The 13,685-nt window shown below is 39.6% G+C and overlaps 1 protein-coding gene and 1 non-coding gene across 2 annotated transcripts; one reads left to right on the forward strand and one right to left on the reverse strand.

Moving 5' to 3' along the window:
• Positions 1 to 1,045: 1,045 nt before the first annotated feature.
• Positions 1,046 to 13,062, reverse strand: LOC125239315 (probable galactose-1-phosphate uridylyltransferase). The gene is made up of 9 exons (XM_048146859.1): positions 12,915 to 13,062; positions 9,928 to 10,088; positions 8,235 to 8,362; positions 7,048 to 7,125; positions 5,533 to 5,685; positions 4,323 to 4,398; positions 2,993 to 3,121; positions 1,643 to 1,733; positions 1,046 to 1,282 (listed from the first exon to the last, which is right to left on the reverse strand). Exons 1-9 carry the CDS (start codon positions 13,051 to 13,053, stop codon positions 1,068 to 1,070), a joined length of 1,170 nt encoding a protein of 389 aa, XP_048002816.1. The 5' UTR covers positions 13,054 to 13,062; the 3' UTR covers positions 1,046 to 1,067.
• Trnaa-ggc lies at positions 6,583 to 6,657 on the forward strand. The gene has a single exon. It is a non-coding gene; the product is annotated as a tRNA-Ala (tRNA).
• Positions 13,063 to 13,685: the final 623 nt, after the last annotated feature.

A 13,685-nucleotide genomic window follows, 5' to 3' on the forward strand; every position in this document is an offset into this window, starting at 1 on the left:
GCTACAATGTTTGTAATACGATACCTAAACTGTAAATTTTAAATTGTTGATTTTTTTTTGGAAATAGACTATTTTTTATTTTATTTTAAAATACTTTAAGTAAAATAATATATGTACGAAACACTGACTGCATGAAGTTCCATATTTGTCAAACTCACAAAAAAACCACTAATGCATACAGTTCCACATTAGTCTAATCTATTTTACCTATAACGCATAGTGTTCCATTTTAGGAACATACTTTAACGGCATCATACATAGTAATTTAAATATAAATACTTATGCGTTTTACCGTAAAATCATGCGGCATCCATTGTTTTAATAATTACTACTTAAAATATATTTATTACACTGAATACAATCACGAAAATCGTATATCAAAGTTGTAGATCGCACTTGCAACTAAAAATTGCCGAACGTCGGTAGAAATGAAAACGTTTCATGGACCACTGACTAGATAGAAGTCATAACGAGTACAGAAAATGTTCCGTAGTATGCATACTTTCTACCCGGTAGAAGTTGAGCAAAACAAATGACATTTCAATTGATTTACGAGGAAAATAACATTACGTTCCAAATTTGGAACCATATGTGGTAAAGGGTTAAAAAGATTGCTAAACTTTGAGCTCATATTACATAAAGAGAACTTTCTGCTTTGTGTCTACCGGTTGAAAATGGTTTTAGGCTTATTTATTAAATGTGAGTGTGCACGGAAAAACGTCCCACTTTGTCGATTGCTTTGTCAATTTATTCATATAAAGATACAAGTAAATCTCTCCTTAATGGTAACCCACAAAGTGGGACGTTTTACTAAACACACTCACAAATGTTATCTATTCTAAATTCTAAGTTACTTGAAATATGTATTAATTTCGTATTTTTTTGTGTATTATCGTTTTTAAGTAATGGCAACATATTGCACAATGCTACCACAACAACAAAACTAACGCGCTCAATTTGAAAAAGGAATGAATGAGTTGAGAGAAAAATTACAAATCATAGACAACTTTTTGGGATAGTAAATTTTGTAATAAAACTCTTTAAATTCAACAAAAAATAATCAAACTTTATTTCTTATTCTTATAATGCACTTCGTGGTCGCACTCTCGTAACTTGGCGGCAGCTTGCTCGGGGGTAAGATCCCTTTGCACTTGGGCCAGTAACTCGTATCCAACCATGTGTTTCTTGATGCTTGCGGAACGCAGCAATGGCGGCAGGTACAAGGCGTGCAGCAGCCAATGGGGAGAGTCCATTGGGGTTTTTGATGGCCCAGTTGGAGCGCCTGAAGAGAAAGTGTTTTTAATTAAAAATAATGCCCCCCGAATATGTATAAGTTTAAGTAGGTACTAGCGTCACAAATTGGTACCTATTTATAATGACCTCCATATGGGTAGGTATTGACTTTGATAGTTTTTACATAGCATTCCAGAACTTTCTTGAAATTACATACTTACATACAAATCAAATACAAATTGAATTTTTAATAATGTAGGCCGTGAGTTCAAGTCTCACCCAAGGCAGTACTTTTCTAATTTTAAAACTAAATTATTTTATCAGTCAGCGACGCATATTCTTAATATTGTACTTATTGATATTCGTTCTCATTTTAAGTTTAACACTTTTGTATTTATATAAATCTTACCGTGCCAGCCCATACTGTAGGGGAAGCTACATTGGAAGAGGTTGTCATACTTCGTGTTTAGCGCCTTCATGATTTCGGCGAGCGACCGGACCTGAAGAATATAGGCAAACGTTAACAAATTCACTACCGCCATAGAGGAATAAGTAAAGAAATAAAAGAGCTGTAACTCCATACATCAGTAAATGCAAGTTATTTGTAGTGACATCTAGCGTCATCCACGCATCAATCACGTTTCAACTAGCGTATATTATCAGTGCCACCAAGCAATTCACATACCATTGCCGCGTTTGTTCAATACGTATCAACTAACTATGGAGCAAACTGGCAATGGTATGTGAATTACCGGCAATTGTGTTGCCCGTGTAACATCACCTTTAGGTGTCAACAGTGTCGCGTCTGCCAAAAATGTAATATTAAAACAGTTTACAACTTATATTACAAGCAGAAGGAATTGAAAACAGAGTACTGAACTACTGATTACTATTATTTTAATATTAGCTAAAAATTGTTGAGCATTTGACTTTTTGTTCGTCGTGACATCTATTGACAAGTAGCAGTACTGATAATTTACGCTAGTTGAAGCGTGATTGACGCGTGGATGACGCTAGATGTCACTACAAATAGCTTGCATTTACTGATGTTTGGAGTCACAACTCTTGCCTTAGGTACTTATTCCTCTATGATAACGGTCAAAAAATGGGCTCATTTACGGAAACCGGACGTTATATAAATATATCCGCCCGCTTGTATGGCGACAACCCACCCAACGGCATCCGAGCAAAGTTCACGAGCAAGCGCGGATCCAGCTTTGTGCCCAGGGGGGGGTCACGTGGTCAAGGCCCGGGGCCCCCGGGGGGGTCACGTGGTCTATTTGTATGGCCAACTTAGGCTCCAGGGGGGGGTCATGACCCCCATGACCCCCCCCTGGATCCGCGCATGTTCACGAGTGTCTACCAGGCGAATCCTTGGTTGAGCATTTCTTTTTTTTTTGCCACTTTTATGAAGTGTGATATTTTTGAAAAAAAATATGCTCTTTCTACTTAGAATTACTAGCTTTTTCAATCCTAGTAGCTAAAAAAATTGTCCCATACGATTTTTTCTTATTTTGTTACCATTTTCCATACATGTTGTGTGGGGTAACAAAAGAGGAAAGTAACAAAAATGTATGGAAATTCTGGGACACTTTTTGTCTCCCAGTGAGATTGAAACTACTCGTGATTCTGAGTACAACTGACCTAAAATTCCCTAAAACAATCAAATTTTTTTTATTGGCAAAAAAAAGAAATGCTCGGTTACGAAAGTGTTAAAGGCTAACCCTAACATATTTCAGTAAATTCATTTATGTTTTACCTGAGCATCATCAAGGTCAGTGAGTCTTTGCGGGCGGCCGCGGCGCGGCAGCACCATAGTCTCATAAGGCCACGCGGCCCAGTATGGAACCAACACCACCCATTCTTCGTTCAAGAGAACTATACGTTCCTGCAATACACAGATATTATTATAATTTTTTCCCCTCACTAGCTCGGAAACACGTGTTTTGTCCTTTAATACCAGCGGGTAAAACCGCATTTTATCCACTAGTGAGTAAAGTAATTTGACCTTGAATAAAGTTAAATTAACTGCTTTAAAATGTATAAAAGTAGGTGAATCTAGTAATAAAGATGGTTTACCACCTGTGCGTTTTTTGCGTTATAGTTTCCTCGCTATAGTGAGGGGAAAAGTTTTGTGTTACACTCGGGTGCAAATGTATTTTACTTCTCGTGTGTTAAAAAACTCGCAAGTTCAGGATTCTATTCTCGAACCACTCGATTCGCTCGTGGTTCAACTATAGAATCCTTTCACTTGCTCGTTTTTCAATTCCACACTCGGCGTTAAAATACAACTTTGCCCCCTTGTATAACAAATAACTATTATTTGATGGCAAACGAGCTTGTCTAGCCGTCTGATGGGATGCGAACATCTGTATATGGACAAAAATTAAAATTTTGAAAAAAACCCCGATCGCGACATAGTCGATTTTCATGAAACATGGCTAAGAACACTCCCGACTTACTCAGCTTTCGGACAAAAAAAAACTAAATCGAAATCGATTCATCCGTTCGGGAGCTACGATGCCACAGACAAACACACACAGACAGACACGTCAAACTTATAACACCCCGTCGTTTTCAAAAACAACATTATAGGAAACATTTAAGCATTTCTGACTCTTCAGAACCCTATATGTATATCAGCTTCTTGAAGAACCATACCTATGTTGAAGCACAAAGGAAATTATATCAGGTCTTACCATAGAAAAATATAAGTAAGCAGAGTAATAACTCCATACATCAGTTTTCTTACCGAAACGCTAGTTAGTTGAGTCAAATCTAGCGTCCAGTAGCGGAACTATCATTATCTACTCGACACTAGGTGTTAAGAACGACGCGTCTGACAAAAAAAGTAATATTAAAACAGTTTACAACTTATACTCGTATTACAAGCAGAAGAATTGCGACATCTATTGACAAGTGGCAGTACTGATAATTTGCACCATTTGACGCTAGATGTCACTACGAAATAATTCTTGTTTACTGATGTGTGGAGTTACAACTCTTTCTTTACTTAATTCTCTATGGGTCCTACATAATTCGAGAGTCAGGAGGTAACTAATTACACATTTTGTATAACGTTAATGTACCTGTTTCTGGACTTCTTGTTCCAAGTAGTCCACTAGCAGTGGCCTCTTGGACTTCGTGAAGTATTCCTTTTGGCACCTGCAACAGTCAAATATGAGTTGATGATTTTCGTAGTTATTACTCCTATAATTTATGTACTTAGAGCACGAGGCAGCTTCCGCTTTGCTGCCATACAGTGCTGGAACTATCTACCACCACCATTGCGAAATTGCTTATCTGTCGCCTCTTTTAAAGTTCAAATCTGACATTTTCTACTCAATAATCAAAAATTGTAGCACTTAAGTCAGCCACGTGTCAAAGTTTGCTCTCACAAAGGTCTGTTTAGCCACCAAAAGCGATGTCTCTCGAACATCGCACCATAAATCGTCTGAAATAGACGCCAAGGGCTATGTAAACAAGACGTTCTAAGTCACCCTTTTCATATTTATTTAAACTTTATTGCACAATGCACAAATTAACAATAAAAAGTACAAATTGCGGACTTAACGCCTTAAGGCATTCTCTACCAGTCAACCATTGGGCAAATCAGATTCACAACAGATTTTACTAGTTTTCAACATGTGATTTTATGACTGATGCGAATCGCATATTTATCTATTTCAAATAACTTAGACTCATATAAATGGTTAGTAATAAGTTGTTACTAACAACATAATACAACAATATAGTTCGTCGCCCAGCGATGAATCGCTCGCTCTACCTTTTATTTGACGACCGCGGTCCTGGGTTCGAATCCCGCGGTAAGGGCATTTATTTGTGTGATAAGCACAGATACTTGTTCCTGAGTCATGGATGTTTTCTATGTATATAAGTATATATTTATCTATTTAAGTATGTATATCGTCGCTTAGCACCCATAGTACAAGCTTTGCTTAGTTTGGGGCTAAGTCGATCTGTGTAAGGTGTCCCCAATATTTATTTATTTATTTTATTTAGCAGGGCATGTTTGCCGGATGCACCCGGAACGGTGGGCGACAGTGACGACTGAGTGGTTACCGCAAATTAGCCGGGGCAGAGGACAACCAAAGAAGAGATGGCGGGACGACCTATTTTGCAGCGACTAGCAAGAGCGGGCATCAAACCGTGAGGACTGGAGAAAGGAAGGGGAGGCCTTTGCCCAGCAGTGGGACACCATATAGGCTAATAAAAAAAAAACTATCGCCGCCGATAACTCATCACTCTCGTTTTTGGTGGGACCAGTGCCTTTTTCACCTGTCTTTGACCCTGGCTTCGTTCGGCAGGAAGCTGGAGGCCCAAATCTGGCAGTGGGGGTGGGGGTTGGAGCACCCCATTATAGCACCCTTGTTCTCGAAGATCTGCACCCAGGTGTATTTGCGGCCGAGCTCTGTCATCTGGTTTTTCCACCTGGAAATTGTGAAATTATTTGTTACTGGCCCTTTGCCCGCAGCTTCGCTCGCGTTAGAAAGAGACAAAAAGTAGCCTATGTCACTTTCCATCCTTTTGACTATCTCCACTTAAACAATCACGTCAAGTCGTCGCTCCGTTTTGCCGTGAAAGACGGACAATCAAACAGACACTCTGACTTTCCCATTTATAATATTAAGTATGGATATCATAAAGAAATGCTCCAACCATGTATCATTTTTCGTACAGAAATCCAAAACGTTTATTTTTTGGCTTGCGACATCTGGCGTCAAGTAACCGAGTTATCAGTACTGCTACTTGGCAATAGATGTCGCGAAGAACGTTCAACAGCTGTAAGATGTTGAGTGTAACGGCTCAGCCACGACATTGGTCTAAGCGCGACAGCGGCGAGCGGCGGCCATACGCGAGACACAGCGATGGGACTTTTCACTCGCACGTATGGCTGCCGCTCGCCGCTGCCGCGCTTAGACCAATGTCGTGGCCGGGCCGTTAGTGTGCGGCCCTCGTGCACGCTCATATTGGGCGTTGTACGGGACGGGGCGTGCTGCGTGTGTATTAAACAAAACAATTGAAGCTCATATAAGTGTCCTGACTCCACCCTGCCATAGAGGAATAAGTACGGGAAGAGTTGTAACTCCATACATCAGTAAATGCAAGTTATTTGTAGTGACATCTAGCGACAATCACACGTCAACTAGCGTAAATTATCAGTATTGCTACTTGTCAATGAATGTCACGATGAACAAAAATCTAATGTAAATTGAGACTCTAGTGCCTGTTAAGATCTATTCTTACGGGTAGATGTTTGCTATAACGCCACCCTAAGGCGGTTGAGAATTGAGGAAAGGCATGGATAAATTCGCACACAACCAGCAGGCCTCCGTGGCGCAGTTGGAAGCGCGATGGCCCCGGCAAGGCCAGAGGTCGCAGGTTCGAGTCCTGCCGGAGGTGTGAATTTTTCCATTTTTCCTTTAATTTAAAATTATGAAAAATCTAATGGCCAACAATTTGTATCTAATATTACAAGAGCTTCAGCTTTTTTCATTTCTTCTGCTTGTAATATAAGTTGTAAACTATTTTAATATTACATTTTTGGCAGACGCGACACTGTTGGCACCTAGTGTCAAGTAGTGGTACTGATAATTTACGCTGTTTGACGCGTGATTGACGCTAGATGTCACTACAAATAACTTGCATTTACTGATGTATGGAGACTCCTTACTTATTCCTTTATGACGCTGCATAGGCTGTAGCTATACACACGCTCGTCCGCCCCGCCGATGGCTCCGCTCCTAGAGTACACTCGGCCTCACACTAACTGTTTAAGTACAAATTGCTTACTCTTGGATAACGGCCATGATTTCTTCGACGCTCATAAGCGGGATGGTCGTCGTTGAGTCCGGGTGGAAGCACATCACTCTGTAAATCACAAAATAATATAGTATTTAATCAAATTCTGTGAATATAACTACATTTTATTAGACAATTAATCGATGATGTTTGTCAATTGTGACTCCTCCAAGTAAGGATGAGTTTTGAGGATATTGATGAACAAGGGTCTACGCCTTGTACGCGTCGTAAGTTAATCGGCTTTTTCGTACTTTTTTGTAGGTATACCTGCAGATCCCTGGCAGGCAATTATGGTCGCGCGATAAGTGATAAAATAGCAGGCCGTCCCTATCGCACTATTTCTAAGTGCGATAGGGACGGCCTGATATTTTATCGTCTATCGCGCGACCATGCTTCCCGTACTGGGCCTGCTTAGCTTGAGCCTTGAGGGCTTAGTACTTCGGGTCGTTGCGATAAGTATTATAGAGGAATGTAAGGAAGAGAGAAAAGTAAGGAAAGAGTTGTAACTGTATACATCAATCAGTAAATGCAAGTTATTTGTAGTGACATCTAGCGTCATCCACGTGTCAATCACGTGTCAAATAACGTAAATTATCACTACTCGACATTAAGTGCCACCAGTGTTGCGTCTGCCAAAAATGTACTTAATATTAAAACAGTTTACAACTTATATTACAAGTAGAAGGAATTGAAAACAGAGTACTGATTAATACTATTGTAATATTAGCTAAAAATTGTTGAGCATTAGACTTTTTGTTCGTCGCGACATCTATTAACAAGTAGCAGTACTGATAATTTACGCTAGTTGACGCTTGATTGATGCGTAAATGACGCTAGATGTCACTACAAATAACTTGCATTTAGTGTAGGTATACCTACACTCCATTTACTGAAACTACCTAGGTATACCTGCAGATCCCTGGGCCTGCTTACGCCGTGGCTTGCGTGGGCGACGGCCGCACGACGGCGATGCGACGCATATGAAATCAAACCTTATCGATATTGAAGTATGAGACGCGACGGCGACGGTCGCGCGACCGTCGCCCACGCAAGACACGGCGTTAGCTTGAGCCTTGAGGGTAATGGTAATGGTAATGGAGTTCGTTGCGTAATGGAGTTCGTTTGAGCAGTTTAATGAGCTCTGCCTAGCGCTTTTGGGAGGCGTGACGTATGAGTACCTGCAGGTCCCCTTGGCCTGCTTGGCCTGGAAGAGCGGGTGTTCCGGTGGCGGGGGCTCCGGAACCCGCTCCAGGAGCGCCGGGAAGTCGTTCGGAAAGACGTAGGTGGACGTGTACAACGGATTTTTCTGGAACGCAAATGGTTTTGAAGTCACCGGGCCGATTTTTGAGTCTCACGCGTTCGAATTCAGAAAATTGTCACTGAAAATAATAAGCGAGTCACCGTTTTCAACCGGTATTTTAGTGACAAAATCCCGTATGCGAGATTCAAAAATCGCCCTCCAGCGGGCCGATTTTTGAGTCTCACGCGTTCGTATTCAGAAAATTGTCACTGAAAATAATAGGCAATTCACCGTTTTCAACCGATATTTTAGTGACAGTGAGACTCAAAAATCGGCCCCCTGATCTTGAATTGACATCTTTGATAAAGTCGGACGGCAAACCATGGTTACAAATGGTACACTACACGATAATTTCACTTGCCATAGACCAAAGCAAATATTATGGAATGTACCTAAATTCCAGGTTCATATTTTTCACTAGTAGGTATACCTAATAATAATACCAATACCCGTCTTTATGATGGCAAAACAGGTGCCCATCTATCGAGTGGCGAGTCACCACCTACCTCGACAACTTGTGCCAACAATGTTATGGCAGATGTCCGATTTCTTTGCAATAGCCCAGTCTTTTTTCCACCCAAACTTAAACCATAGACTAGCCATACTCAAAGTGTGCTCCGCGGAGCCCTAGGTCTCCGCAAAACCTCTCTGGGGGCTCCGTGTGAATTTTGGTTGACTTCAACGCTATTCCATAAAAACCAAAGATTCACCAATTGTAAAAATAAAAACAGTTCCATGTAAGGATTGTAAGGCCGTTTTCACATTATCCGATCCGATATCGGATATTGGCAGGACGCTTCCGACATTTTTGGCATGCCGGACCCCCCGCCAGCTGTCGGCCGATAATATTTGTATGTGTGCGTATATAATGTAGGTATACGTTTGTAGTAGTGTGCGTGACAAAAATGGCGTCTATTAAATAGTTGTTATCACAGACCTATCATTTGTTGTTATCCATAAGTTGTCAATGATGAATTTCTGTTGAAAATAAAAAAGATTGGTATTCATCGGTCCGAATTGCGGATACTATTTTTTTCATCTTTTAGTAGATATAGTTAAATGTAAAATTATTTATTTTAGCTGCCACTCTTGAGTATTTTTATGATCGTTATTTAAATTTTACAATAAAATATTTGAAATGTAGTGCGTATAATTATTAAATATAAAATAATTTGAAAATATTTTTCGATACAAAATCATACTTCATTGATTTGGAACAATGCGTTTTATCGGACCGACATCCAACACTATCGGAAGCGTTTATCGGGTGTAGGATGTCGGTCCGACACCCGATATCGGATCGGATAATGTGAAAACGGCCTAATACCTCACATTAGAATGAGGCGCCAACTTGTGAACACAGTTGGCCATGTGCGCCAAGATCCTTTGATGTGTGGACAAAAAACTGACACCACTCGGTTGGCCGGCCAGCGCTGGCGCCAACTGCCAACATACGGCCAAGTAGCCCTCTACACGCTTGGCCAGGGGGCTGGGCAAAGGATTGGCCCAGCCGTTGGCCCAATGTGTACAGCGGCCTTTTTATGATGACCTATTTAGGTTCTTGTACTAACCTGGCCATTGGCCCTCACAGCACCAGCTTTCAAAGGATTGTTAGGGTCCGGTACATCATCAGGGGCTTCCTCAGTCTGGCCGCTCCAGGGCCGCTTGCAGCGGTGAGGGGACACCAGCACCCATTCGTCCTTCAACGGGTTATAGCGGACGTGTTGGTGCTCTGGAAGATAAGATAAGTTTTTGAAAATTTACTAAACATGTGGAAAATATTGCCTATGTCACTTTCCATCCCTTCAACTATCTCCACTTAAAAAATCATGTCAATTGGTCGATCCGTTTTGCCGTGAAAGACGGACAAACAAACAGACACACACTTTCCCATTTATAACCTTAAATAGTATGGATTGTCAAAGTAAATTCGGCACGAAGTGATGCATGGTGATCAAGTACCAGTGCAGCGTTTGAGACAAAGCCTTACGGCCCAGCCACGACATTGGTCTAAAGTGTCTAAACTCTAAGCGCGGCAGCGGCGAGCGGCAGCCATACGTGCGAATGAAAAGTCCCATCGCTGTGTCTCGCTTCAATGTATGGCCGCTCTCGCCGCTGTCGCGCTTAGACCAATGTCGTGGCTGGGCAGTTAGAGAAAGAGTGTTTCATAGAGGAATAAATAAGGGAAGAGTAATAGTAACTCCATACATCTGTAAATGCGAGTTATTTATACTTACCACTACTCGACACTAGGTGTCAACAGTGTCTCATCTGCCAAAAAATTAACGCCAGATGTCACAACTCTTGTGTTGTATATTACTATTTAAGTATGTTTATGTAAGTCTATTTATATTCTCTTATATGTGTATGTTTATTCAATTTGTGTGTTGGAAATTAGAATAATTATGATTTTTTATTTCGAAGAACCTACTCTTTTTGATTATGTTTTTTATTTCCGCTACCCAAATATTGTCTGGTAGAGATCGCTCTTTAGCGATAAGACCGCCTGTTGTCTGCCTCTATTTATAATCATTTGTTTTGTCTCCACTGTATCTTTTGCTAAGGTGTGCAAATAAAGAGTACTCCATCTATCTATCTATCTAACTCTTTCCTTACAGTGTTTTCAGATTATCCGATCCGATATCGGATGTCGGACCGATATCCCATTCATTAGAGGCGCCATCTTAGATTTTTTCTATTGAAATCTTTCCGATATATTATATCGGATCGGATAATGTGAAATGCCAACGAAGTGGCCGGATAGTGTAATGGTTACACGTGTAAGCTCAAGATCCGGGTTCGATTCCCGGCTCAACCGCCGGTAGACTTATCTATTTATAACTTAGGTTTATTATTATAGGTAATAGATATAAGAGTGTTTTATTATTCGCATTCGTGTTGAGTACTAGTTATAAAACTTATAAATGCATATCTAAGGGATATCTAAACATAAGCTGACCTGTTGATAAACTTGACATTGAACTACGTAATGCAAAAGTAAGATATATTGCAATGAAATAGACTCATAGCAGTCATAATTAGCACATCTCGGACACTGGCGATCAAATATATTAAAGAGGCGCGTTCCTACCACACATTCTAAGTTCGTGTAGGTGAACGCGCACCATGCTTGTATGAGTGAGATATGACAGGTTAACTATTCGCGTTTTTGACTGGCGGAAACTGTGAGGTAACCGAGAGGGGGTGGGCGGCGCTTTCAGCGGGGAGCGGGAGTGGCCATACTGTGCGATAGTACTCTTTAATATATTGTGCTCATAGTAAATAAGGCCGTGTATGAGCATATTATACACGGTGTAACATGAGGGAACTGAATAATTTTAACAGCGTATTCCTCACCATGTGTGAAGAGTAAAATGTCATATAAACTTTTCTGGATTTTGCCTACTTTCAGAGTTATAAGCATTTTAAAAAATAACAATTACTTATTATTTCTCAGAAAAAACGCTATTTTGATGGCGATGATGCCGTTATCGGAAATAAATTGACATAATCTAACTATCCTCGTTGATAGATGTCAAAAAATAACTAGTAACTCATTGCAAAAAAGTATTTAAAATAAAATGTTTATTTTAAGTGCCAGTTTTACAAATAACATTTACTTTTTATGTGAAAGAACATAAAAAAAAAACGTTTTTTTTTTTGCGAAATTTGCTTGACTTCATATAACATTTTATCTTTATTTTGCCCTCATAAATGCGTAAGATGATTTAATACAATGAAATAAATAAATATAATATATATAAATAAAAAAATATGTATACAGACGACTTGATAACCTCCTTCCTTGAGATTTTGGAAGACTGTTTAAAAACTAGAAATCACACGTAAAATATAGTCAGCAAAAAATACCTAGTCTTTAATCAAGTGAAAGTACATTTACATATTTATTGATACACAATGTCCGTATCTAAGGAATTTGCAATATTTGCATGCTTTATTGTTGTGTGCCTTAAGTTAATTCCTAATTAACCCACTTTTTATTTGTATTGATATCACCATGGTTTATTAAGTTTATAGAAATTAAAGATATTGATAAGTTCTAATTGGTGCCTATTTCTATAATTAAGTTTAGGTATAAGGAGACCGATTTTTGAGTCTCACGGCGTTCGAATTCAGAAAATTGTCATTGAAAATAATAGGCAATTCACCGTTTTCAACCGGTATTTTAGTGACAGTGAGACTCAAAAATCGGCCAAGTAAAAAAAAATATCTTAGCATTATAATCTTATTAATCTTAAATTAAATAAAGTTAAAACTAAAATGTACATATAGACATGCGATATCAGCCGGTTTGGCCAAGTCAATTACATAGTACGTACTTCTACACGTACAATATTCTTATTTAAAACAAAATAGGTATTAATACTAAAGCTATAAACTAAATAAACACTTCTCTGCTATCACTAACCATCTTCTCTTATAAACAATTAGAACATGTTCGTTAGAATAAGTAGCCATAAATGAGAAACATACGCTACCAACATTGAAAACAAAAGCAGTGATGAAAATAATGATGTAAACTTTGTTTATGAATTACCTGTCGGGTCAAATTCCATATTGTATCTGTGACGTGGCGCGTCCGCGCTCCGCGAGAGAATGCTGCGAACTGTCAACCGGGTCATAAATAAATGGGGATTGAATGATAAGAGCCGGTAATCATGGTTCAATGAATGCATAGAGGAATGAATGTATGGTCAGACAAGGCTGGGGAATTAAAAATACAGTTTTCATAATGGCCGCTGTACACACATGGCCAACAGTTCCACCAACCCCCTTGGCCATGTGTGTAGAGGGCTACTTGGCCGTAAGTTGGCAGTTGGCGCTTGCGCTTGCCGGCCAACCGATTCGTGTCGGTTTTTTGTCCACACATCAAAGGATCTTGGCGCCAATGGCCAACTGCGTTTACACGTTGGCGCTTCATTCAGTTGGTCGTCAGCCGTCAGAGAGGACGGTAGTGAAATATTTACGAAAATAATAAGTTTATCTATGTCAATAATAGTGTAGATTTTAGGAAATAAAATAACCTTGCAAATGTTTAATGTATTTCCTAAAAAAGATAAATGTTCTTATCATAATATTAAAAAAATTGTTAATATTTCAAATAATTTAATTTTACTACGGGGTTATTATTTTTTAATCAAATTTTTCTGTCAATGTCTATGATCTAGAATTTCCTAGACTTTTCCAATCCACGTCCATCTTTCATGAAGAGCCAATGCCAAGTGATTGGTTCGCCAATGTGTAAACAGCGGCTCTTATCTTGGCCAAGGGGTTTCACAAAGGGCTGGTGGAACCGTTGGCCATGTGT

This window comes from Leguminivora glycinivorella, chromosome 25 (genome assembly GCF_023078275.1).
Source record: "Leguminivora glycinivorella isolate SPB_JAAS2020 chromosome 25, LegGlyc_1.1, whole genome shotgun sequence".
Taxonomy (NCBI): Eukaryota; Metazoa; Arthropoda; class Insecta; order Lepidoptera; family Tortricidae; genus Leguminivora; species Leguminivora glycinivorella.